The sequence below is a fragment of the Gopherus flavomarginatus genome, chromosome 3 (assembly GCF_025201925.1).
Source record: "Gopherus flavomarginatus isolate rGopFla2 chromosome 3, rGopFla2.mat.asm, whole genome shotgun sequence".
In the NCBI taxonomy this organism is placed as follows: Eukaryota; Metazoa; Chordata; order Testudines; family Testudinidae; genus Gopherus; species Gopherus flavomarginatus.
Window position 1 is genome coordinate 11,179,872 of NC_066619.1, and position 27,774 is coordinate 11,207,645.

The 27,774-nt window shown below is 40.4% G+C and overlaps 1 protein-coding gene across 2 annotated transcripts in view; it reads right to left on the reverse strand.

Moving 5' to 3' along the window:
* The window catches only part of RIT2 (Ras like without CAAX 2), a 276,869-nt gene that overhangs the window by 131,545 nt on the left and 117,550 nt on the right, over positions 1 to 27,774 (reverse strand). For both annotated transcript variants that reach the window (XM_050943714.1, XM_050943713.1), the window contains exon 3: positions 16,832 to 16,905. In XM_050943714.1, the coding sequence (XP_050799671.1) occupies positions 16,832 to 16,905 (74 nt within the window). The remainder of the gene's footprint in view (positions 1 to 16,831; positions 16,906 to 27,774) is intronic.

Here is a 27,774-nt window from a genome sequence, read left to right on the forward strand (position 1 = left end):
TTGCTTACGAGCCTTCGGTGTGGGAAGTTTTCAAAGAGTTTCTGAAAGTTCAGTTATACTATATCCACTGGATCACACTTGTCCATATTTGTTGATCCCCTCAGAGAATTCTAATGAACTGGTGAGGTATGATTTCCCTTTACAAAAACTATGTTGACTCTTCCCCAACAAATCATGTTCATCTATATGTCTGGTAATTCTGTTCTTTACTATAGTTTCAACCAATTTTCCTGGTACTAAAGCTAGGCTTACCAACCTGTATTTGCCACAATCATCTCTGGAGCCTTTTTGAAAAATGACATTACATTAGCTTCCTCCAGTTATCTGATTTAAGGCTGATTTAAGCAATAGGTTACATACCTCACTTAGTAGCTCTATAATTTCATATTGGAGTTACCTCAGAATTCTTGGGTGAATATCATTTGGTCCTCATTACTTCTTACTTGTTAAATTTATCAGTTTTTTCCAAAACTTCCTTTGATATCTCAATCTGGGACAATTCCTCACATTTGTCACCTAAAAAGATTAGGTCTAGTATGGGAATCTCCTCCTCATATTCTGTGGTGAAGGCCAGTGCAAAAAATTCATATACCTTCCCCACAATGTCCTTGTCTTCCTTGAGTGCTCCTTTAGCACCTTGATCATTCATTGAACTCACTGAGGTTTCTTGCTTCTGATGTACTTAATTTTTTAATTATTTCATGTATTTTGCTAGTTGCTCTTCAAATTATTTTTTTGGCAGGCCTAACTATACTTTTCCACTTGACTTGCCAGAGTTTATGCTCATTTCTATTTTCCTCAATAAGATTTGATTTCAATTTTTGAAGTTTGCCTTTTTGCCTCTAACCACCTCTTTTATTTTGTTGGTTAGCCATGATGACATTTTTTTTGTGCTCTTGCTATTTTTTTATTTGGGGTATATAGTTAATTTGAGCTCTATTGTGAGGTCTTAATGAGTTTCCATGCAACTTACAGGCATTTTACTTGTTACTGTTCCTTTTAAATGCTGCTTAACTAGCTTTCTCATTTTTGTATGGTTCCCTTTTTCGAAGTTAAATGCTACATTTGTGGGCTTCTTTGGTATTTCCCCCTGCAAAAAGATGTTAAGTTTAGTTACATTATGGTTGCTATTAGCGAGCACTTCAGCTATAGTCATCTCTTGGGCCAGATCCTGTGTTCCACTTAGGACTAAAATCAAGAATTACCCCGCCCCTTGGAATTTCCAGGACTAGCTGCATCAAGAAATTTCTGGACGTTCACGGTGTCTAGAATTTTGTTCTCTGCAGGTTTCCCCATTATTGATTTTTCTATTTTTATAACCTCTCTAATGTCCCTGAGCATTTCATCAGACATCATTTTCCTGGTCAGGTGGTCAGTAGTATATTCCTTCTGCTATACAATTATTGTTCAAGCATAGGAACGTCTATCCCTACAGATTCTGTGATACAAGTTGATTTACACTATATTTGGCTCTATACATTCTTTCACATAGTAGGTTGTGCTGGTAGGGGAATGGCATTCTGTCATGCTTATATGTTTTGTGCTCTGGTATTACCATGGTCCATTGATTATCATAATTCCTCCAAGTTTCTGTGATGCCTATTATACCAATATTTTCAATTAATACCAGCACTCAAGTTCACCTATCTTAGTATTTAGACTTCTTGCATTTGTATATAAGCATTTATCAAATGTATCAGAATTCAGTAGCCTATTTCATGTGATGTAATTGAATAGACTCTTTTATTTGACTGATTCTCTTCAGCTCCTGCCTGAACTTTATCAGCTTCTATCCTCCCCTCTTTACAAGGATATAGGAAATCACTGTTAATAGATCCTTCCCTAAGGGACTTCTCTGTCCCAGCCATGTGCTTCCCTATACCTGTTGCCTTTCTCCCAGCCCTTAGTTTAAAATTTCCTCTACACACTTTTTTTAAATTTTACATACCAGAAATGTGGTTCCACTTTGGTTTAAGTGGAGCTCAAATATTCTCCTCTCTCAAAAGGTTCCCCAGTTCCTAATAAACCTAAAACCCTCCTCCCTACATCATCTCATCCACGCATTGAGACATTGCAGTTCAGCCTGTCTACCTGGTCCTGCAGGTGGAATTGGAAGCACTTCAGAGCATGCTGCCATGGAGGTCCTGAACTTCAATATCTTACCTAGAAGCTTAAATTTAGCCTCCAGGAGATCTCTCCTACCTTTCTCTAATATAAGATATAGGAATGGGCAGTTTTATTTTCAATTTCTTAGCATGCAAATATATTTTGGAAGAATGTTTTAAACATTCCAACAGACGTGCAAGTTATTTACCGACCAATATGGTCATTATCTCTTAGGACATATCAAAGAAAAAGAAATAGGCTGAAAATAAAAAAAAAGGTAAATGATCCCTGCCCATGCTTCATTCTCAAAAGACCAACCCAGCATGGAAAAGATCCCCTTTCTTATGTTGGTATAAACAAATCAAAATGTATACTTCCAAATTAAAAAAATAATTAGTATGATACCTAGCTCTTCTCTTCAACAGATCTCACAGAGGTCAATATCATTTTATAGACTGGGAAACCAAGTCAGAATGAGGGGAAGTGACTTCCCCACTGTTACCCAGCAAACAAATGGCACCAAGGACTCCTTAATCTCAGTCCAGGGCTTTATTCAGTAGGCCACACTACCAGGAGTTAAATAAGAGAAGACAGATCAAAAGCAATCTCCAAGACAGTATAGAATATTTTGCTCCTTTATTACATACTGTAGCAACTCTGAGGACAAAATCACTGTTTCCACAGAAGCGGAGCTCTTATAAATTTAAAGGTGCAACACATAGAAGCAAAGGCATCACAGTTTCAAGCACCACACTCAATACATTTTTGTCTGATCTTAGCTTGTACCTGTCTTGGAAGAGATCAGAACCTCCTTAGGGAGCCCATCTTTAATCTGAAAAATGCCCCTTTCTATATCTGCTTGTCTTGTTTTCTGCTTGACTTTAGAATTGGGAATCTGCTAACAGATGTTCTTAATCAAAGCTGTCTGCCTGATTACCACAGGAGTCACTCTTATTAAGAAGTTTTCACATTTATTAAACACACACACACACCACAGGGGGGTTTTGCGGAAAAAGCCAGTGTATGTCTGTTTGTGACAATGAACAATCAAGGATAAAGTGAACAAGAAGGATATAGAAAGAACAAAAAAAACTTCAAATGACAAATGGGTGGAGGGGAATCAAAAGCATGACCTTGCATTGTGAAGACAACTATGTGAAAGTACTGATTTAAAATTCACTTCAGAGATTTGCTATTGCAAAAACTGACGTTTTCTTAAGTTTCTGTGAGAATGTTATTAATTTGGTGAAGGTGAACTTTTATCAGAAAATGCACTTTAAGATCATTATTCTATACACCACCTCACTAAAGTCAATAGGCCTTGATGCAAAAATTCTCAAGTGCTTCCTGAACACCTCTTCCCTCTTATAATGAGACCCAACTTCTCCTGTTCCTTCCTTTCACAGAGACTTGTCTCCCTGGAATATCTCCGGGCCTGAGATGTAGGAGGAAGTGGACCACTAGACCATATCCCAGAGGAGGCAGGATTTAAATAGATGGTGGTCAGTGTTAATAGTTACATGTTCAGTCAAACTAGGGGCAAGTGGTCCAAAGTCATTACTTGAGCTATGGAGGCCTACCAGGCAACAGAGCTAGACAAGTTTTTTTCCAGGCAAACAGTTTATAGGCAAGAGTTTTGGTCAACCCAAAACACACGTGTTCTCCAATAATTAAGGCACTTGTCAGGGTCATGAGAGACCCAGGGTTGAGTCCCAGCTCTGGAGCAGGGACTTAAATTCAAGTGTCCCACCTGCCAGGTGAGCACCATAACTACCAGGTTGTAGGGTATTTAGGGGTGCATTGCTTTCACTCTCTCCCATTAAAACTGTTCTGCATAGACTGTTGGTCCTTCATCAGTTAAGACCGAGTGAATCACAACACATCTTCCAATCTTCTCTCGCTCTGACCATCCTTCACTGTTCTACTTTGTATAATTATATAAATATTTATTAAGCCACAGAGAGATCGTGAGATTGATGCTATAGTCTGCTGATTTGGGCATTCACCTGGGACCTAGTAGATCTGGATTCAGATCCTGCTGCTGAATCTGACAATTCCCATGGATCCCACCTGATCACAGGCTTCCATGTCGGTCTGTGCAGGGTTGACAGGTAAACTTTTTGTTCCATGGCTGCTTTCTTCCACAGCTTCCCGCCTATACAATTCTAATGGTGGGGAAGGCATTGCACCATCCCTAGCTTAAACAGGTGAATTTCACTTTTTCAGCACTCAGCAAAAGAACTGACACACAGCAGCTTTGGTGAGAAAGACTGAAAAGGTTCTGTCTCCAGCTGAAATTGCAGTCAGATGTTTTGCATTACAAGAGTCAAGGTGGCAATCCTGGAATATACATTGGCACATTTACACCCAGATGCTATCTGCACTGATTAATGCACATCAATCTGCCGCCAGTCTCCAATGTAAGCAAAGCTGCAAAACTACTGAGCAACATAATAGCCCTATCACTTCACCCTTCTCCTCCTGCTTTCTCCTCCTACCAAAGTGAACTTTCAGAAGATCAAGAACAGAAGCTGCTGTACAGGGAAGGAGAATAAAAGGAGTTTGCAGCAGGAGGTACCAGGCCATCTGAGACAAACCAAACCATCTGCCACTCAGCTGAAAGGGAAAGTGGAGAGAATTTGATAAAAGTGCAGATGTAGAGCAGAACGAGAACAGTAGCTATGGCTTAAACACTGGGGGCCTGATACTGATTTACACTAAGGCTCCTTTACATTGCTCTGGCAGTAAAATTATACCTGTTTAAAGGCTCTTTACACTGCTCTGGCAGGATGTCAAAACAATGTGACTGGGCCTTACTGTAAATCAGAATCAGTACCTGGGTCTGCAGTGGAGGTGGCAAAGAACGCATTGCAAACGTTAGTGTTGTACAGCACAAAGCTATCATGCAAAATAATATCTGTTCCCAATGAAGAATTTTAAACCTGAAATTAGTTCTGGTGACATTTTGTAACATCTGTGGTATGATTCTCTTAACTCAATGAGGCTAAAGCAATATAAAACTGGGATAAGTAATAGCAGAAATGATTTTTGTGGCTTATAGTGTAACAGACAAGTTCAGCTAAAACCACCCCTTGCAGTCCATGGGGTAGGTTTCTCTCACACACATTCCATTGAGCACATTTCTTGCTCTCAAAGAAGAAAATTAATAGAGTTATTGAAGCAGAGACTCTCTAGCTTTTCAAATGATATATGCATAATACAAGAGACATGTATTTTTCCTCTAGACCATGAAGAGCACAGTTAATGGAGCTGGCTGAAGTGCTGAAATTAAAAAGTGCCACTATACACAAACAGAGCAAGGAGGCCAAAGCAGTGTAAACGTGCCTTAGTATAAATGAGGTTTTAAAGGCAGAAGGGACCATTATGATCCTCTGTCCCCTGTATAACACTGGCCATAGAATTTCACCCAATGATTAATTTCGGAGGCAATTGAAATAAGAGGCAAGTAAGTTGCCTTATTTCAGATAAATAACAGGTGAGCCTCCAATTGTTGGAAGTTAAGCTTCTAATTGGATAAATACCAAAGTGTACCCAAATCTCCTGAATCTGCAGAAAAAAGGGCTACAAATCTCAGGTAAATAGGCTCCCTCTTGAGGTTTCTGTTACATCATTCTGCCTACTGTTTTCCTGGCCTTCTCATCCCAGCTAGAACCCGGTAGCACTTTAGACTTTTATAAAGGGTGGGTCATGTTTGGGTCTAGAAATGGGCAGCAGTGCAGGGATATGAGTTCTTGTTTTTCCCTCAGTATAGTGCACTTGTCCCTCATCCTAGCTATGCAGACTAAGCTTCTATAAATACCTGAGGGACTTTCAAACTTCAGAAGCCTTTAAGGAAAACAGACATCACTATTAGGACAGAATGAATCCAGAGACATTGGGGTTTTGGTTCTCTCTCTCTAGAGGGTCTTATACCACATCCGTTACCACAGCATCAGGGCATTAGTAACAGCTTAAAACAAAATGAAAAAAAAATTCTGAGACATTATGTAGAGTCCAAGTCTGTTTGCACTTATTATAGCTTGTGGGCTTGATTAGACTCTTTTCTATTTAAACTATGGTAGGGCTAGGGCTATGGGGGTTTTGGGGATATAGCAGGGGCAGGCATGGGGGAAGCAAAGATCTATGGTCTCTTTTTTACCACATGTGCCTGCACTAGATATAAGCCTGAACTGAAACACCAGATCCAAATACTTTTCAACTTGGGAAGTTAAGGATAGGGATCAGAATCTACGTTTGAGGTTTCCAGCCCAGGCTCATCCTTACTTTCCAATTATCACAACCTCCTCTCCCCCTCCTCCTTTTAGAGTTTCCAGCCACGGAAACCCTGCTGAAATAAGCCCCACTAACCATTAGTAGGGGTGCTCTTTCAAACAATTGTGTCTTTACTTACATCTTGATAAATCTAGTTTATTTCTGGTTGTGCTGCCCCAGTAACCGATAGAAAAACATTTTTGTTTCGTAAATATTTTACTTCGTGTTGCTCAGTATCAGGGAGACTGAACAGCCAGGCTGGCTTATAAACAACGATGCTCCCAATCAGTAAGGATGAAAAAAATAACGAGGATCCTTCCCACAATAGAGCAAAGAAGCAGAGCAAAGCCCTACAAAAAATAACAGAAATCCCAAAACAGCATGACAGCAGCCTTTTGTCTACTAAAGAGGCTACTAACTAGCCAGCTCTAGCATTCAGCTCTCCATTCCAGAGCTAGCTTCTCTGCACCAAGGTTCCTGGTTTTACTCTGTTTCCTGGCCTCAGGCAACTGTCATTCACCAATTTGCTGCACCTATGCTGCAAGTGGAGATGTATTAATTAAACTTTTCTTAAAGTGGCAAACCTCCCTGTTATACTCAATAATGAAAATATACAATCTCTCATCTGGGAGTCAACACAGTCTTTCCATTCACCCCAAAACAGGGTTGGAAGCATTAAATCAATTCTTCACACTAGCAATAAAACACCTTGAAGCAACAGTCTCCAGCTCAGTGAACTGTCTTTTGCTTTCATGTTAATTCTAATGGTTTCTTCCTTGGGAATAAACACTTTTATAATTTTTCCTTAAATGCATTCACTGAAGAAAGCTTCACTGTTAACTATCTCGAAACACCCCAGGTGCATTTCGTCTATTGCATGCCATAAAACACTTCCCTCCATCCTAATTTGTATTCAGGCAAGAATAAAACAGATTTTCATCTTTTATCACAAAAATGCATTATAAGTGGTAAAGAGAAGGAATTAACTGCTCAGTAAATATATTTTAGTAAACAGCAGAATAACAGAAGTGTGGAGGTAATGACTGCAGCTGGCAGGCAAAGGCTCACCAGGGATTAGAACAAGCCCATGTCAGCTCACACAAGAAACACAGACTTAACTATTTTCCCCACTGTGGCTCAGCAAAGGTAAAACAGGAGGCCATGGAATCGACACATTGATGTTCTGATAAGTGACTCAGAATGACATTCTGGGCTCGCATATTTACTGCCTTGTGGTGACTTCCACATCCAGTTTGCTTACTTTACAAATCCCAAGAGATAATTGTTCTCCCCATCGAGCTGCAAACTTAACCTGGGGTTTGAATATCAAGCTGGGCTCTTCTTTGTCTCTTACAGCATGTCGTCATCACACATAGTGAAATTCCAGTCACTGAAATTTAGCTAAGCATTTTGCTGAGGCTTGGACACCAGTAGTGTTCTACAAATCATAATAGTTGTGAATTGTGAATAAAACTTTCAATATAAAGAAGAAATAGCTTTTCTTTAGTTGTATTGATTTTGTGTTGATCACAGCATAAAGGTCTGGTATGATTCTATGACACAAATAGCCCGATTTTCCCATTTTCCTTACACCATGTGTAATAGTGTACACCAGTGCAAAGTAGGTGTCCAATGCTACCATTCTTATTTGATTTCATGTTATACTAATTAGGCCCACAGGAAACAGATACTGTGGGCTGAATCTCCTCTCATCTAAATTACCTATCTAGTTATCTATGAGTTTGATCTTCTTCTGTTCATCCCTCTACTCAGGAGTTTGACAAAGTTTCAAAGCCTTGCCTCTGTCAGAACAATTTGGGGGACATGCCATGAGAAAAATCTCATGCAGTTTTCCTTTTCTCCCTCTGCCTTAAAATAGGGGTCAGATGCCAATTTGTAGCTAATAGGCAGAAGATAGAAGAGATCAGAATGATAAACAGATCGAAATTTCTATATTGGTGCGGTCAGTATATCTGCAGATGAGCTTTTGTTCTTTCAAGGGAAGCACTTGCTGAGCAAAGTTTGTTTTGTATCCTCACACTGTTCTGGTAATTATATAAAACTGCTGTGGCAATAATATATTCTCATTAGCTATCACTCCCTAATGAAAGCAGGAGAGAAAATCTATCTGAGCTGGAGGAAAGAAGAGAGATACAAATCTGAAATATATCTGGTATAATAAAGATTCCATATTGCATTAATAATTTACTTGAAATAATCCCTCTTTTGCCCTTCCTTTCTCCTTTGAAATGTTTTCATACGCAACAGTAGCATCGGCCACGTCAGGATTTCCCAGAGCCTGACAAAAATAGTTGAAATGAGTTGAGTCAATTAAAATATTTACCAGCTTGAATATGCAATGAAAACTCAAGCTGAAACATTTGCTGATGTTTGTTAATTTAATTTGGTTGCACCTCTCTTCTTGGGTCTGCTTGGGAACAGAAGCCAAAGTGCTGCAATACTGTATCCTCAGTTCCCATGATCGTGAAATGGAAAATACCAAGAATCTTTAGAAAGCCTTTTTGTGTGAGATTCCTAGTGCAATCTGGCAGGTTCAAAAGGTTTGGGCAGTTCAGATAAGACATGAATAGGTACCCGTAGGTGCTGAAACTAGGGACGTGGGGGTGCTGCTGCACCCCCTGGCTTGAAGTGGGTTTAATCATATTCAGGGTTTACAGTTTGGTTTAATGGCTCTCAGAACCTCCCACTATACAAATTGTTCCAGTGCCACTGTAAGTAACTCATCACTGGCACTTCGACACCTTTTTGCTTGAATGGCCCCCTCTTTTCCTTGCAGCCTACTTTGAAGCCCCCATCAGCCAATCCAGTGGCTATCGTGCAGCATGAAACACTGCAAGCTTTTTCTGAGCCATGGTTGCCTTGCACCAAAACACTTTTACACTCCCATTGATCCAAAGCCTGCAAGGTGCTCACAACCCCACTTTCTGCCAGAGGTCATACACTTGGTCAAGATTTCTTCTGTTATGGCAGTACTGTTACACATGATCTGAGTGTGTAAGCATGTTTTTACTCTGGGAAGAAGTGCTTGCACTGTTGTGAGTTTAAGTCTCGAGGTTCTGTTTTGAGAATGCTGTTCCAAGTAGCAAGAAGATTTTCTCATGCTGGAATCAGTTGTCAGTGCAGAGTTGGTTCCTGAGCAGCAGATATTGGTGTCTGGAATGAGTCTTCTGAAATATGGGATTGCCTGTCTGCTGTTTGTGGCCATGTCTATTATATATGTGTAAATAAAGCAATTTGTATTTAGCATATACCTATGTCACTGATTTCTCCTCCCCTGAGAAGCAGCTTCCAAGGACATCCACCTCTCATCAGAGGGGTAATGCTGGTAACAGAAATGGGATACTGGTGTCGCTAAAAGGACAGAGCTACATAATGATGTGGTGCTGTAAGAGCTGGGGTGGGGGTGGGGAGTTTGGGTAGTGGTGGATGTAAGCTCATTATGAAACTGTTTGGAAAATGGTAGGTAATTTCCTGAAAAAAAATGGAAACAAACAAAAACAATATTTGGCCCATTTTTTTCTTGGAAATTTTCTGGGTTTTTGTTGTGGTGGTTCTGTTTGCTTGTGGCTCTGTGAGGAAAAGCACAAACTGCTGTTTTGTTTTGGAAAACCCATATATATCAAAGCCACTAATTTCTGTGTGTTTGGGGGGAAAAACCAATTTCAAATGAAATACATATTTTCCAATAGATTTTTGTTTAGAAAAAAAGTTTTTTTATATTTAAGGAAAAGAGTTTAAATTGAAAACTTTCACCCAGCCCTAGTATGGAACTCTAACCATGAACAGAATCTGCCTTGTCCTGCAATAAGAATCTCTAGGAAAGGGGAGTGGTAGAAATACTGGCTACTAGAAGACATGGGTCAGGTCACAGTGATACCTTGGGTCATCCCATTGGTGCCACAGTGATATGATTTTTTGAGGGGAAGAGGAGTGGGGACATCAGCACCTCTGGCATCAGTAAACTCTGATATTCACCGTAAGTCAATATCTGCTTCCTACAGCCATATATTTCACCTATCTCACAGAGGGGTAAACAGGTGTAGAAAGGTAAAGTGACGCCCTTGGTTATGATGTGATTCCTTTGATTACAGAGACAGGAAATAACAAAGAAATCTTAGCTCGCAAACACCTGCTCCAGCTAGACAAATTATCTTTACACAACATAGGCACGTCTCCCACTGAAGTCAGTGAAAGCCTTGCCATAGATTATAACTGAACAAGAAAAAGCCCTCTACTGTTATGATCTATTACTGTCACTGAATCTATGATTTACCAGAATATCTTTGTTTAATACCTTTCCCAAACCTCAAATGCTTCTCCCAAATTTGCACCTTTGGAAACAAAGTGATGTAGTGATGAGATGGATTTTTTCTCTGTCTGCAAGACTGAGTGTCAAAACATAGAGTAGTTTGCCGTGATAAGGAATTCAGCAAAGCATTCAGGATCATGGTCTGATTTTTTTTCTGAATGCCGGCAACAACCTGCCTAACAAATAGATATAAAAAGAAAATTAAATTCGTGCTATTCACTTAGCACACTGAGTTAACAACGTTCACAGTTTAGCTCACTAATACAATGTCTTCAAAAATAGGAATATTTCATTTATACATTACAGTATATAAGAGAATGTGCATTAAAGTTATTTTCTCCACAAAAGAATAAGGTCTAAAGGCCCATTAAAATATAATTACTGCCACAGCTACATTTTAAATTTCCTTTAGATAAGCTTCAATAGCTTGGTTTGGAACTTGACTAGCACTGATTCAGGATTATAGAGCAACATGTTTTGAGAATAACTAGAAGGATCACAGATAACAATCCGAGTGAGTCATCAGACTATGATGTTTAGTCTGGAAAAGTGTGTTTATCTGAAGAGCTCTTGGGTTAATATGGTACCCTTTTCAAAGCTTGAAGCAGGGGGTAAAAATCTTAGTCTTGGAGGCTGGTGGAATAAATACGTCTTGTGATTTACTAGCAATTTGATAGACAGATTTCAGTACAGACTGTACTGTTGTTGTCAGGTTGGAAATGCCTGTCTCAGAATGAATTAAAACACAAACCGCTCTAGACAAAGAAAATTCTCCCTTAAATGATATCCCTTAGCACTTTAAGGCCAGTTTTTCAGTCTAGAAAATAGTCTGCTGCATCAACTGCATTTAAAAATACACCATTTGGACATGCAAAATTGGTCCAATAATTGTGCATGTGTAAGTTCTGATTGTGAGGCGCATTAACCTGTTTTTTCTGTGCAAGAACCTTCTCTGTGTGCACACAAGTTTGCCTGCCTGTCTAGGGTTCTCTTTCTGCAAGTAGGGTTCTGGGTGGTGCTTTTTTTTAAAAAAAAGCCCTTTGTGGGGGCTCAATAAAGAGCTTGGGATCATGAGCCAAGGAATAAAAGCCTTATGTCAGCAAAGGGTGGAAGAACGTAACAAAGGAGATAACTGCTGTGTCTGGAGGGAGGGATTTAAACAGGGCTGCAGAAGCAGCAACACATTTTGAGCTTAGAATGAAAAATGACTGAACATGCTAAATGTTTCCAAGGTTCTACGTGACAGCTCTTTGTGGGCTGGGACAGCTGTATGTGTGGGGGGGTGCCAGTCATCGATAATCAGTTGGCAGATCTGAGACAGAAATAAAGGACTAAAAAAGCCTGAGTTTCCTCTCACTTACACCAGTATAATTCCAGAACCAGTCCTTTGAGAGCAATGCAGTTACACTGGTGTAAGACATATTTATGTGAAAGAAGACTCAGGCCTGATGCATCAGGGAACACTATGAGAACAACCAACAGAGAGCAGCATAGGAATGAGTTTCAAGGGACATATTTAATAAAGGAAAGAGGCTGAAAACGCAACTCAAGCCTCCTTCTCAGTAAGGGCTCCATCCTGCTCCCTTGGTCAAATGGAGTTTTGCTATTAACTCCAAAAACATCAGAATCAGGCTTTGAAGCAACCACAGCCTGCAAACTGGAGATGTTAGGAAAATATCCAATGAAAAAATTTTTCTCCTGAAAACATGGTTCCATCAAAATCAAAGTTTTCCACAGGAAAATAATTATTTCAAGAAAACATTTTGATTTTCAGAATAAACATTTGGAATTGAAGCGAAAGATTTCATTTTAAAATGTTGATATTTTTAACAATTTGTTTCAAACTCATATTTTGACTTCCAGTGTCATTCTTATATGATTTTAAGCTGAAATGTCAATTCAAAATGACACTGTTCAGGTTAAATAGACATTTCAATTCAATCAAAAAAGTAGTCTTTTTTTTTTTTGTTTTCTCATTTCCAAATAAAAATATTTCTGAAATTTTCATTCTGGGAAATTTTCCACATTTTGACTTTTTGTCCCTGTTTAGGATGAAAAGAAAGGTAGAACTAGCACAGTTTCTCATGGGATGAACATTTTGCTTTCCAATCACCTCTAATGCAAACAGAATAGGAGGTAGGCAACTTCAATGGACTGATTAGCAGAAGGAGGAGCTATTCACATACCGTAGTACAACACAACATTCAACATATCACACCAAGTAAGGAAAAAGAATACAGCATGGACACATCTGTGGTAGGAGATGACAAAAGAAGCATTGATCCAGTATATCTCCTGCCAGCAGCAGGGAAGTGCGACAGCAGAGAAGGACCAGTGGTGCACAGAGGCAGGAATTTGGGATTCACACAACATATGTACTCTTTTTTTGTGGTAAGAGCTTGCTCAGGTTTGATGGTCTCCATTTAAGGAGAAGAAAAAAACAATTGACTGGATTCAAAATCACCTTAACTTGATGGCTTGGTCACCTGTTTTTCTTTAAACTATTTGTAGAAGTTCAGAACCAGAAATCTATTTCTCAAATGGCATCTATCTTTACAATGGCCCCAATCTCCCCTCCCCACAGTCCCTTAACTGAACACTCCAGATTTTGATACAAATTCAGATATATACCAGATATAAACTTTTCAGTCTGGGCCCAATTCTAGCATAAAGATATTAAATGGGAACGAATCACAGCATTCAGTCAGAAGTTCAAAGTTATAATTTATGTATATACACAACTGGCAAAGGATTAAAGATATTTTAGATAGATCACATTTGCTACTTCTACCTATGCCATGACATTATCTTCTCTAAAAATAATTCACCAGATTTTATTGGGACAAATTCTGCTCTCTTTTACACTAATTCATGTCAGGAAAGAACTCTTCAGTGAAGATACTCCAATTTTACACTAGCATGAGCAAACTGGCCCTTTGTGAGGGGTATGTTCTAGCAAAGGAGCAGTTTTAATGGAAATATTCTCTCTATATTTGATTTAATTCTACCTAGCATATGAGTTGCTTGCCCTTTTATCAAACTGTTAAACCTGGAACTCGTGGCAGGCATGTTGCGTAACTTCAAAAGGCTCATGGAGTTATACAGTGTTCAAAGTTTAAATGATAAAACATTTTCAACTGGCACAATAAAAAAAAAAGTAGCTAAGGCAGGTGACCACCCATCCTTTATTTTAAGATTATTGAAATGTTTTAAAACTGATAACTACCATTTTAAATATTACATTGAAGCTTATGATAATTCCATTGTATACTGGAGGGCAGTAGAAATGTACATTGGAGAGAAACATACATGATATGCTAAGGGAAATGGGGTTTTCCCAAAAAGTTCCTTATAATAAAGTGGTGTTTCTTATTTTTCGTATGGTTTTCCCTTCCTTCCGTCCAATCAAAGTGGTTATCCTAAACTAAACTGTAAGTGGTCTGAGGTAACTTTCCTTAACGGCTGAAACTATCTTTTAGGCCTCAGTTGTACAAGACTGTGAGATGATTATTATATTATTTTGATGGGGCTTACATACCCCATATTAAGGGCTTGTCTACACCTAAAACGCTACAGTGGCACAGCTGTTCCACTGTACCGCTTCAGCATAGACCTTATCTATGCTGATGGGATTTAGGCTGGCTTAACAATGCTGCTTAGGGCAGTGGATTTTTCATACCCCTGACCAATACAATTAAACCAACCTAATTTTCTAGTGTAGGCCAGGCCTAAAGGTAAGGGACTTTTGGAGCAGTATTGGGCCAAAAAGACCCTGCCCCTCAGCCGCTGCAGAACATGCACCAAATGGAGGACCTGCTTAAAAGGGGACAGTCAAGCAGGGAGGAGTGTGAAGGAGAGACTGTCTGCAGCCAGGTTGCAGCTTCTGGCACCAAGGAGTCTACAGAGGATAGGGTGACCAGATGTCCCGGTTTTATAGGGACAGTCCAGATATTTTTCCCCTTATATAGGTGTCTATTACCCCACTACCCCCATCCTGATTTTTCACACTTGCTATCTGGTCACCCTAACAGGGGAAGGGTCCAGACCATGGTTAAGAACGGACTGGGAGGCCAAAGTCCTGACCCCCTTTACTCCCTTGCTTTTCCCCAACAAGAGAGAGCAATTGGACACTGAAAAGTGAGCAAGGAAACCCCAACTAACTGTCTGAATTATTGGGACTGTTTGAACAACAATTTGAGAGGGAAGCTGAGGGCTGGTACCACACTCCAAACTGAAGAGAGAACAGGGGAGGTAGGAAGGGGTCCAAAGGAGACTAGCCTGTTTCCCCTGATACAGGAGACTAAGAGTCTCCTCACATCTTCACCCTTGGGCCCTGGTGGAAAAGGAGGCCCTGGGTCCCTGTACCCTTCCCCCTTACACCTCTGCCCAATCAGGAGAACCCAGGGAGAACTGTAACTTGGCTGGTAGCTCTTCAGATTGCCTGGCCAACTCTGAAACTCAGAGACCGCTGAGCCATGGCTTGCTCACTAGACCTGCAGGCCCCAGGTGAAGATCTCTACAACTATAGTAAATTATTGTAGAGAATATAAAAACAGAGAAATTTCCTCCTTTTAACCTCTTTTAAAATAATAATTCTGATGCAACAGCCCGCTTCAATCACTGTAGCTCAGTAGATATGGTGGACATTGAGTTATGCTCTCTTAAAACACATACTCACTCAACCACATATAATGCATTAACACAAACAAAGCTAAAAGTTTGGTTCAAATCCTCAGCTGGCACAAGTCAGTATAATCGATGAAGTCAGTGGAGCTGTGCTGATTCATATAAGCTGAGAATCTGGCCCTCTGACTCAATAATAGTTCTAAACGCTTTTAAATTGCTCCACAAGTCTGTGTATGTTTTATACTCTTTTTTGTTTTTTAATGGAAAAGGAAACTGAGCTGTGGCTTCTCCATATGCTACAGTGCAAGTCAATGGCAGCGATGACAGAAGAACATTTGTGTCCTAATGCCTAGCCTGATGCTCCATCTACCAGACCATGCTCCCTGAATCACTAAAAATCAGCAAGTTGTGAGATAAGTGCAGAAATGTGGGTTGCTGGGCCATCTCTTGGCTGGTGAAGCTTGATATTTAGGGTGAGAACTTTAAAAGAACTCATTGTTGATCCTGTCACTTAACTGGGCTAGTGTTAGACAGACACTGAGCACTTTAGGAAAATCCCTCTTTTAATTGTTGCCTTATATTTTTGCAGCAAGTATATCAAAATCAGTATTTTTATACATAGGAAAACAAAAAAAAAATGTCACTTTCAGATTTTCCTACTGCCTTCTCCTAGCTAAAATCATGACAGAGTTTTGTTTACTAGGAAGGTGAGATTTTAGGGGGAGAGAACCAAATGACTGAAGTGGCTGAGGGGACTTCCAAGAATCTGGAGTGGGCTGAAACAGGCCATAAACTTTCTCTGGAGTGCCCTAGTGCTTTCCAGATGATATATAACAACATGGTCCTCATAGATTTTCCAGAATTTCTGGTGGAACAGTAGAGCAAGATTTACAACATTCATCTAACTATGCACTCCCTACAGACTGACAGAGGTGAATCCACTGTATAACTGTTTCAAATAGTGCTGTGCTTGATTTTATTCTATTTTTTTCTTTAACCTTACTGTATAATAATAATAATAATTAATAATAATAATAAAAACTTCATTGATTGATGTCCACAGACATTTATCACCAAACCATTGGCAATGAAATTTAAGAGAGAGGGGAAAAATATAAATAAATTGAATGGTATAAGTAAACTACAAAATATTGGTATTATTGACTAGAAACATCAGAAACATTAAGATTAAATGTGCAGTAACATTTATGCATGTCTTTATTACAACACACTCTCCATGTGCATATGTGAAAAACCTTTATTGTACTAATCATTTGCTCTAATGTTGCCTATCTCTACTGGTCAAGTAACTGAGTCACATTATATTTCTGATGCTCCCCTTGATCTCTTTTGTACTAATTCTCACATGTTGTGCTGACACTTCTCCTTTCGTACTTGAATAGTGAAGCTTGTCTCCATCCTTGTGACCCATATATTGGAGGTTAAGGTCTTTGCTTTTACCTCTGTTACAAAATTATACATTAAGAGACTACTCACCTGTCCAGCAGTGTCTAGAATGTCCAAGTAAGCCGGTTCATCATCTATTCGTACTTGAGTTTTATAAGCATCCTCTGAAAAACACAAGGCAATAAGGGCAGCTTAGCGAGTAGAAAAGGAAACAAATTTGCAGCCTTAGAGTGGGATTTTCAAAAGGCCTCAGTGTTGGCTTCTGTCCCCTCCCACTGAAGGCAACAGGTGTTTTACTATTGATTTCAGTGGCAGCAGAACTAAGGCAATGCTGAAGCCTTTTAAAAATTTCACCATAAGTCCAAAGTTAGGGCTTATAAGGAACTTAGGAAAGGAGAAATGAGCCATGCATTTTTATTACAATTCCCCAATACACTGAATGAGTGAAATTCACTCCATGCAGAAAGCTTGCACAAAACCAATGTACCATTTAATTCCCACTGACGCCTAGGTCGTCTTCTGTCTCACTGCCCAAGTGTGAGTTTCACCTAATAGGAATAATATCATGCACTTCCATAGTGGCTTTCATCCACATAACTCAAAGCCCTGAACAAAAGACCATTGGAATTAGTGGAAAAGACATTTATTGGCTTCACTGAGGTTTGGATCAGCCCCTCAGTTGACATTAATTAACTACCCCTCACAAGATCCCTGTAAGGTGGGCAAATGGATTTATTTTTTAATGAATCATTTCAGTATTCTCACCCTTAACCAAGGGCAGCTCCAGGCACCAGCACGCCAAGCGCATGCCTGGGGCGGCAAGCCAGGGGGGGCGCTCTGCTGGTTGCCGAGAGGGCGGCAGGCAGGTTGCCTTCAGCGACATGCCTGCAGAGGGTCCGCTGGTCCCACGGCTTTGACGGACCTCCTGCAGGCGTGCCGCCGAATCCACGGGACCGGGGACCTCCCACAGGCAAGCTGCCGAAAGCAGCCTGCCTGCCATGCTTGGGGAGGCAACATACCTAGAGCCGCCCCTGCCCTTAACCACTGTGCTTGGTGGACCATTCTATTCACCCTTGGTTTGTCAAGCTAAATATATTTTTGAAGGGCTAGCTAATATTTGTGTATGTTGTTTTGCTCAAATTTATATTTCATTCCTCTCTCATTGTTTGTATTCCCCTGTTAAGGCTAAATGGAGCCAAGGCATTACACAATATTTATATTGGAAATAATTGTAGAAATTATCTGTGCTATTTAATTAAATGATAATGAATGGCAGACTGTGTGGTTATGCTGACTGATGGGGTACCTTGGCTGTACCACGACGCATGAGGTGAAGACAAGTGCTTTCAATGCACCAGAGAAGTGTCATTAATCACCATGAGCATATGGTCAGCAGTGTCCTATGGCTTGAGGGTGCAAGCCCTCTACAATCAGAACTCCCACTGAAATCAATGAGAGTCCCAGGGACAGAGAATTTTCAGGACTGGGTCCTTAATGACATTACATTGTGGGTAGCAGGAAATATAAATAGAACATTCAAACTCATTTCTTAGAGATGTTGAACTCCCCAGTTACCCAAATATTATAATAGCTTATATCAAAAAAAAACAAAAAACAGCAAAAAACCCCTCCAACATTAAAAGAACACTAGGGCTGTACGATAAAGTATGCACAAATGAAGAATGGCCAAAGTAAATGTTGCTTCAACAACCTTAACTCTGCCCCATTCTGTGCACACGTTACCATTTAGGGTATGTCTACCTCGTAGAAACTCTGCTCAGACTAGCCTACCTGAGCTATCATCAATCCAACTAGTGTGGTTAGCAAACAGTAGTGAACAGCCCAGCACAGCATGGATTCCAGAGTGGGCTAGTGAATAAAATGTGCACCCAAGATCCATTCCAGACTTATGCTGAAACCCACAGTGCACCGTCTTCCCTGTTATTGGTACCTGTGCTAGCTGGGTTCAAGCTGACTTAAGCAGGCTAGCCTGAGCACAGCTTTGGCTGTGGAGGCATATCAACATCTTTAATGACATAATCTCACACTATTATTTCCTATTTCAGGCTCAAATTCAGCAAACTATTGACACATGTGCCTGACTTTAAGCAAATGAGTATTCCCATTGGCAATAGAATTACTCACGTGCTTGAAGTTGAGTATGTGATTAAGCACCATGCCTTATCGAGGCCTCATCATCCAATCCAATGTGCAGTGTGTCAATGGATATCTTTCCATTGGGTGTTGAGGGTGTTCCTCAATTTGTAGGCTGTATAATACACAGTGCATGAAATAGCACAATATTTTAACTACCCTATCCAGATGTGAAAGGGAAGGTTGCATGCAGTGCCACTGCTTTCTGTCATGCAAAAATTAATACAAAATAATTTATTTCCTCAATGTAAGTTTAATTGTGAATATTTTAAAATAATTCTTTTAAATGCATTGTATGGGCTTCTATGTAATGTGTGTCATCCTCCCAACTCCATCCTGGCTCTGTTGCTTCACCCTCCCCAGCCCACATGTTGCAGTCCAATTTCTGCTCTCACTTGGACCAGTGTAAATTCGAAGTCTCCTGACTTCAGTGCAGTTACTTCACATGAGCACTGTTGTAACTGAAAACAAAATGAAGGCAGAAACGAGGCAAGAGCCCAAAACACTCGCTACCAGGGATGTGCTGGCGAGAGCCTCTTGCTAACAAAACCACTCATAAGCTTCCATGAAGGAGAATCTCAGCTTCCATTGTAAAATAAATACATAATTAAATAAAGTGCTGATACTCCACTGTGTTACTATAGCTGGATTCCAGTGGAATTCCACTGGAATCAACAGGGTTCCTCCGGTGTACATCTGGAGCAATACAATCTGTATTATTTCCTACCTAACATTTTCTTTGTATTTTTCTGAATTACATTGTGCTCTGAGCAGAGGTTTGAGCTGCTCTCAACAGTGTCCAAGTGTTTGACTTCAATGAATCTCTGTGCATGGATCTGATTTAGTTTAAGACAAAAAGCAGTAGATGGGTGAATCAAACATATGACAGTGTGAACTGGGCCACAGTGGTGGGGCATGACTCACAGTAATTCGAACATAGACCATCTGCATACAAAGTTTGTCAGTATAATGAGCCAATCAGTGGTAGCAATATCTAAACCATCACAATCTAAATAAGAGTAGAAATATTGTTATGGCTAGTTGAAAATTTTCTGTCAACTCTTTTTGGACAAAAACCTGGGTTTTCAACTAAACAAAAGTCAGAAAGTGTACACATTCCTTGGGGGTGGGGGATGATATTTTAACTGGAAAACCAAAAGCCACAACACCAAAAATTTTAAGCTGATTTTTTTTTGTGGGGGGGAGGTGTTAAGATTTTTTATGGACATTCAAAATTTTTCATGGGGGAAAAACATTCTAACTGTCCCTATTATAACAAGTATTATCAATTATTTTATTATTAACTTTTTCTTCCTTCTATTGTTCTCTCGTTTCAGATGAGAGGAAACACTTTTTGAAGTGAGTTTAACATACTGTGCTGTCTTGACACCACAGTTGTCTTTTGTATTCTTTACATATTTTGTATTAGTTTTTGAGATTCTTGTTTTTCTAAAAGATTTACAGAATCTTTCCTTCTCCTCTTTTTTTTAACCATGCCAAAGATAGGGACACAGTTCTGGTGATAGGAACACATTAATTACTTCAAATTGGAACTGCCATAAATTTTATCTTAGCACCAGCTAACCTGGGTTCATAAAAAAAAACTATCACACAGCTTCTTCTGCTGCAAGCCGGCAACCTCTTTACGGCAAATTGACTTGGATGGGCTACAACCAAAAAGAAATTTGGAATGGACTTTTCATGTGCATCATAAAGACATGTTCTATTTCCTGAAATCTAGGTGACCTGCCTGGTTTCTGCAGTAGCTAATGCTGTTCACATCCAGGACATCAAATTTCCTCCTTTCCTCTCTATCTTCCACACCATCAATCATATGCACTTACAAACAATCAGTGACTCCCTTGTATACCCAAGCCAAAATATATTTTATTTTGCTAGTTGGGTGCCAGATGAGCAGAAGGATGTTCAGCTCAATCAGTCAGCCTCTGCGGGTCTGCATCTTTTTGCTTTCATTGTGTGCCAAAAGAAGAACAGATGACCCTCTCTTGATGTGCATATATTACCTGCTACACTCTCATGTCGGCTCCTGGATTCTAACACACATAGGGCCTGATTCTAAACCTCATCCTGTCATGAGTAGTCACATTGTCTCCAGTAAGACCTCCAGTAAGAGTAAGGACTATTCAAGTAAGAAAGGCATCTGGTACGAGGCCCAACACCCCATATCAGGCAATGGATGTAAGAGATAAGGTATGTATACCCTTGGAAATCAGTTAGCAAATTCTGCAGGGCTTGTAAAGTTCTACAGCTAACTTGCATATAATCGTACTCATATAAATATGTAAGCACACAAAGATGTGTATTTGGTGATAAACTGAGCTTGGCTAGAGTGGAATTGCCTACTTTCATTGTCTTTGCCTTGTTTTTTGTTTGTGAAGAACTTGTGCAGACAGGAATATCCTTTAATAATAGGGTAGGAAAATAGGAATGACCATGTTGATCCACCCAATAGTCCATCTGTTCAAGTATCCGGTTGCCAATACTGTCCAGTAACACATATTAGTATATATCATCCCAGTGTGTATGAGTAGTTCAGAGTATTCCTTCCACTGTTTATTATTTTAAATTTGTCAGCACTGAATTACCTAGGCCCTTTCACCTACCTTTGTTAGATTCTTCTACTTAGTCTTTACCCTTATTAATTTTGTGTCATCTGAAATCCTGCCACTTCACTGTTGACTACCTTTCACAGATCATTAGAGAATATATTAAACACCTGTTTCTAGCAGAAGACTCTGGTTGCTGATTGCTTGTAGAATAGACAAGAGATCACCGCAACTTTCTGGTACCCTAGACCTCACACACTGAATCTATCTTTGCCATACCAGACAGGACCTTCCTGTATCTCTGGTATAGTTTGGCTTTTTAATAAAATACAAGTTGAAAAGTACTGTTGAATTCAATGCTGTCAATACTACACTTCTAGTCTTAGTCTGATAAACAGTGTAAGCCTTGGGAAGACTAGAATGGTGTCAGGGGAAATAATGTGTAATTGCATGTGTTTTTGCTAGTCATAAGGGCATATTGTAAATGGATTTGCTCAAGGTCACACAGGAAGTCTGTGATGGAGAAGGGAATTGCATCTGGATCTACTGAGACTCAGGATAGCATCCTAACCACTGGACAATTAGTAGTAGTTTGGGAATCAACTATCTCAGTTTTCAATTCCTTTGTTTAACTTCACTGATGTTCTAGCTGCCATGAAGTCTACTTCCCTAGCTGAGTTCTGTGGTCAGTCTTAGTCAGCAATCAGGGCCCGCTCCAGGCACCAGGTCAGCAAGCAGCTGCTTGGGGCTGCCAATGGTGAGGGGCGGCAGGTCCGGATCTTCGGCGGCAATTTGGCGGCGGATCCCTCGCTCCCTCTCGGAGTGAAGGACCAGACGATGAATTGCCGCCGACGACTGAAGCGACGGCGGTAGTGCCGCAGATCGCAATCGTGGGATTTTTTTTTTCTTTTTTCATTTTTTTCCCCTCTTTTTGCAGGTTGGGGCGGCAAAAACCCTGGAGCCGGCCTTGTCAGTAATAAAAGATAACAGCTTCTTTCCTCCTAACAGGTCACTCTGTTTTGTTTCTCAGCTAACCATAATATCCCCCCTTTAAAGTCATTATGAACCCTTCTTAAGCATCTGCTCTCAAATTAAGCTTCTCCTTCTTGTTGAGCTGCCCAGTGGCTCAGCTCTCTGTACTGCAGAGCAAAACTGATAACACACAGCTGCTGAAGGAGCCTGATTGATTAGTAGATAGGTAACTTACTCATTAATTTGCTCAATGGTCCCAAATGCAATTCAGTGCCTTCTAAGTTCTAGGATGTATTGCCTGGCACACTTTCTGTCTCAGAGCTGTCTGTAGGTACACACAAAACTATCTTTCTCCCTCAACACCTGCTTCTAGCTGTATTTCTTTGTTTCCCTTTCTTTCTTTGCTGAAAGTCAGCAGAGATGGGTGCAGCTTAGCTTCTGTTCGGGTGTTGATTTTCTGTAGTCATAAAAAGAAACATTATTAATGGTGATGGGGGTTGAGCAAGAGGACCCAGTGGGAGTATTTTGTTTTGAGGGTTGTCTTCTCCCATTCTGCATGTTCTCAGACAATATATTACTAAGCAAATCAGAAAAGAAGAGCCCACTTGCTCTGCTCTCACACCTAGCAGAGGCACCAGAAATTCTGAAAGTGGCCCAAGTGAAAAATGAATCTGCAGCAAACTGAGTGGGATGGGAAATGTTTGAAGGTACGACGGCCATGAGTAGGGGATGGATAGACAGTGAGAGGGAGATAGAATATAGTGTTGGACATGCAATCCAATGTAAAAGCTTCTTTTTCAGATTACTGATCTCAAGAATGTTAGCTCAAGATTGCCAGAAATCCAAACTGAGTACTACATTCTGTTTTTGTACCGCACCTAGCACATGGGGCCCTGGTCCATGATTAGAATTCCTAGGTGTTACAACAATATAAATACATAATCAGAGCTGTTTAGATTTCTGAGGGAGTCTGAATGAATATTGTTGGGGTATCATTAAAACTAACTAAAAACCAAGGCCTAAAAACCAGAACACTTAACATTTTATAACAGGAAAAATATTGATAAGATATAGTGATAGAAAAGTAGAAAGGTTTTTGACTTTGAGTAAAATAAAAAATCCCCCTGACAAATTAGTGTTTGCAGAGGTTAAGAAATGTTGACATTAAAGAACCACAGCGTCCTTTCTAAAATGCCGCTTCTAATAGATTAAGCAGGAGGAAATATACTTATGAAAACACACACTGATCTATAACATTAAAATGAAGGGTTGCTAATGATAAGATTAAAAGCTTGTTAGGTATGTTTTTAATAAATTGTAATTATGGATATTGAGGAACTATAGATAAGGTAACACACAGGCCAAAGCTTTGCCTGGCATGAGTGTATTTTTGTTAATTTCCCTTTGATACAATTTGCTGATTGGTTTAAAATGATATAGTTGGCAAGATAAGTAACCTGTCGTGCTGGAAGATGTAAGTAAGAGTTACAAACATGGAAAGATAAACAAAAACTTCTTTGTTCTGGGACCTTAGAAACAGGGTGACCCAGGGCAACATGACACAAAACTATAAATTCAGCAGGAAAATTGTAGGCAATAGGTGATTAATGATTGCACATGCATAATGTACGGTTTATGTAAAATTCACTAGATAATGTTTTGAATGCTGATTGAAGGAAAATTAGGTAATGGAGAATGTGAAAATGTATAAGAATACATATAAAAATGGGCCCCAAACTGGAGAAATGCTGGATCAGAAACTGAAGAATGAGACTGAAGGATCAGACCACGAGGTCAGGGGAGGTAATAACCACCATGGAACAAGGGAGGACTTCACAGTGCTCCAGAATGAAGTAATTTGGGCACATTTAGCTATTCCCTCTTGTCTGTTATTACTTATTGGCATAAATGCATGTCACTTATGGTATCTAGACAATAACTCAGTCTGAAATTGTATTAAATAAAGGCAAAATTGATAAAGCAGAAATTGGGTGGATGTGTTGATTCAGTTTCCTACTCTACACTCCCGACAGATATGTGATAAATGCCACATATGCAGTGGATACCTGCAATGTGAAGTAATACCCAACACCTACTACAAAGAGCTCAGGACTAGAAACAGATTTAAGACACAAATTTCCTGATTCAGATTGGAACATCCCAAAGTTTGGGGTGATAGAATGATTGATAAAGTCTCTAGTACCCAATAAACCTGGGCTGGTTTCTGAGATCTATGCAGCATTCCGCCATTTCATTCTGAGGTTGCAGGCATTGTGCTTTCATGTTCAGAGTCAGAACGGGCTCAGATGCCAGTGGCGACGTTCACAGGAATCCTTGGAAAGCAGAAACACTAGGTTTTGCTGCCCAGTTCTAATTAGGACTCACACAATGGAGACAAAAAGCTAGAAAACAAAGTGCCATCTCTTTTTCATGGAACAAACAAGGACAAAAAGCAAAATGAAATATATAAAGAGCATGTGAACAAAAAGAAGCCAACTGGGGCCCCTGCATCTGGAGGTATATTAGCTGACAGAGATTTACTGGGAATATCTGCTAAAAACAGCACATGATGCTTCAGATCTATTACTGCACAGCAGTGACTATAACAACAGCAAAACTGAAAACAGTAAGGTCCTTTATCAGATCACAGAGAGCTGCTTCTAGGCAGCAGCTCTGGAAATTTCAGGGCATTTGCTTAATATTCAGCGAGTACACATCTGCTTAGGGGTCACACTGAACATATTGTATGTGCAACTGGAAAAAAACATTTATCACAGCCTCCTCTTGTCCACATAAAGGGTAATAGTCTTCTACTGCTATCAGCTTGTGGCATTACCACTTTAGCACAGGCAGTAGACATTTGTGCTGCAGTGCTGGGGATCCTGCATTTAAATCCAGGTGGCAACTCAGGCAGGGGCTTGTTGCACAGCTCCTTGATTTGAGAATGCGCATCTAGCATGAGGGAGCTTATATAAGCTACTCTTATTATTTACTATTTTTTACTATTTTTTTAAAAATTTTAGAGGCCCATGAGAATTTTACGTCCTTCACAGAAAATCCATTACAGATGACTCCCCATCTCAAAGTGCTTAGAATCCAAATTGTGGACTAACAAACAGGTGACAATAGAACATCCTCCGAGAGAGAGAGGGATGAAGAAGAGCCTGAGGGTATGGAGATAGAATTACACAGGTGTTCAGCTAGGGTGACACTTGCACATGGTACAGAAGGAGAGCACAAGCCTTGAAAAGGGGCAGCAAGGGTGAGAACAGGCAGAGCAGTCAAGCAGGAGTGGGTATACAAGAATGTTTCTGGGCTGGCCCCATGGATTTCATAATGAATGGCACACTGGAGTCGTTGCCTGGAAAGGGACGTGACGCTCCCCAAGGCTACTCAGGGTCATGAGGCACCTCGCCATCACCTTCCCTTGGCATGAAGAAGCCTTGTCTGTGCCTGACATGGCTCAGTGCCCCCATCTTCATGGGCAACACAAACACTCCCGCCTAGGCCTAACCAGACATGCTGTCACAGGTTAGCAATTGGCACACCACAACCCTCAATTCCTCTGAGCATCTCCCTGGAGCATCCAGCCCCTGGTCCACTGAACACTCAATATTCACAGATTTACTGTTTCCAAAGAAACAGTGCAGCACAGCTTACCAGTTCCACTGCAGATCACTGCACCACCCAATACACAGCACTGAGATATGTTTACAGTGCAAACAAGTAAAAGTTTATTTAAAAAAGCACAGAGCTTCTGGTGGTAACAAGTATTGGAAACAAATGGCTACACATCAAATAAAATTGTAACACATTTTACAGCTTAGACTTGATTAGCAAGATACTGTCATGTCTTGTAGAGTATTGCTCACCCCAATTCCTTGCCACGCTTTACAGCCAGGCTGGCTGTGACCCTCATTTCGTGAGACAGGCCCATTTGCCTCCTAGGTGAAGGATTCAGTGTGTCCTTGACTAATCATTTGTCCTATTTATAAACTGGTCCCTCGTCCTTGTGCTGTTTGTTTCTTCCTGTAGATTTCACAATATCCTAATTGGCACCTGGCTCAGTTTGCAAGTAGGCATACATTGTGAGGCACATAATACATCAGGCACAAATGGCCAGACAGGGAGATATTGATCAGTTACCTCCTGCCTGAAAGGAACATCTGTGAACTATGTCACCCCCTTGTGACCTTCCTTCACTCCAATTAAGAACATAATTTTCAGTATAGATACACAACTCCTTAAACGCTATCTGTACATACATTTCTGAATGATTATGATGCCTGTCCAGTGGGCTGCTGGCTCTCAGTAGAGACCTCATGTGCTTTCCTTTGGTGAACTATTGTGCACGTGTCCAACCCAGGGGATCTCTGTAAAACCCTATGCACCCCTGTGCTCTCTTCCACTTGGCAGAGTTCCTCGGTCACCAGAGGCCATGGGTTAGCTGGCCCCTGCTTACTGAATAACAGAGATGGAGGGGGCTGTGGATGCTATTCTAGCCCATAGGCTTCTCAGAGGGATGGATTTCACCTCCCTAATGTTTTAATACTCCAGCCATATTGATTCCTCCTGTGGCAGCTTCTCTAGTCTATCAGAGGGATTAGCACTTCCAGGTCCTCTGCCCCACCTGCCTGTAGTGACTGGCCACAGCATCTATGGAAAAAATAGTTCTGTGGCCCCTCCTTTGGCCTACCCCCAGCCTGGCCTCATTATGGCTTTCAATACCAGCCTAACAAACAACCTTGACTTGGGAGCCAGAGGGGTATAGTGGGCCCAGTACAGTGCCCATGTGTGGGGCTAAATGGTGCCAAGATCCTTTCACTAGTTATCACTACCATAGGTGAATTTCACTCTTCTGTTCTTACAGTGATATATCTGTTTCCCAGGAAAATTACAATTTTGTATTGCCTACAGCAATGGGAGGTAATGAATACCAATGAGGGCAAAATTCTGTCTAGGTGTAAGCTAGCTGACTTCAGTGGAGTCAAGGCTGAAGTTACCCACAAATATGTCTCTCTCTCAAATGATTATGCCCTGTAATAGGGGTCATTCTAAAAAGAGTCTTTCCATTACACATGTATTGTCTTGATTCTATTTTCATCGTGCTTTCTTTCCTGTTGCCGACTCTGACAAATAAATGAGTCAATATTAAGTGTGTAGCTTCCTGTTAGGGCCCAGTAAGAGAGGAAGGACGATTAAGCCTATTAGGACCTATTAGGAGGGTTTGACATATATTCCATATCGGGAGTTCAGAGAAGCCCTGAGCTGGATGATACAAGCAGCAAAACAAAGTGATTTCCCAACATCAATGAATCACATTCTGCAGGAGAAAGAGAG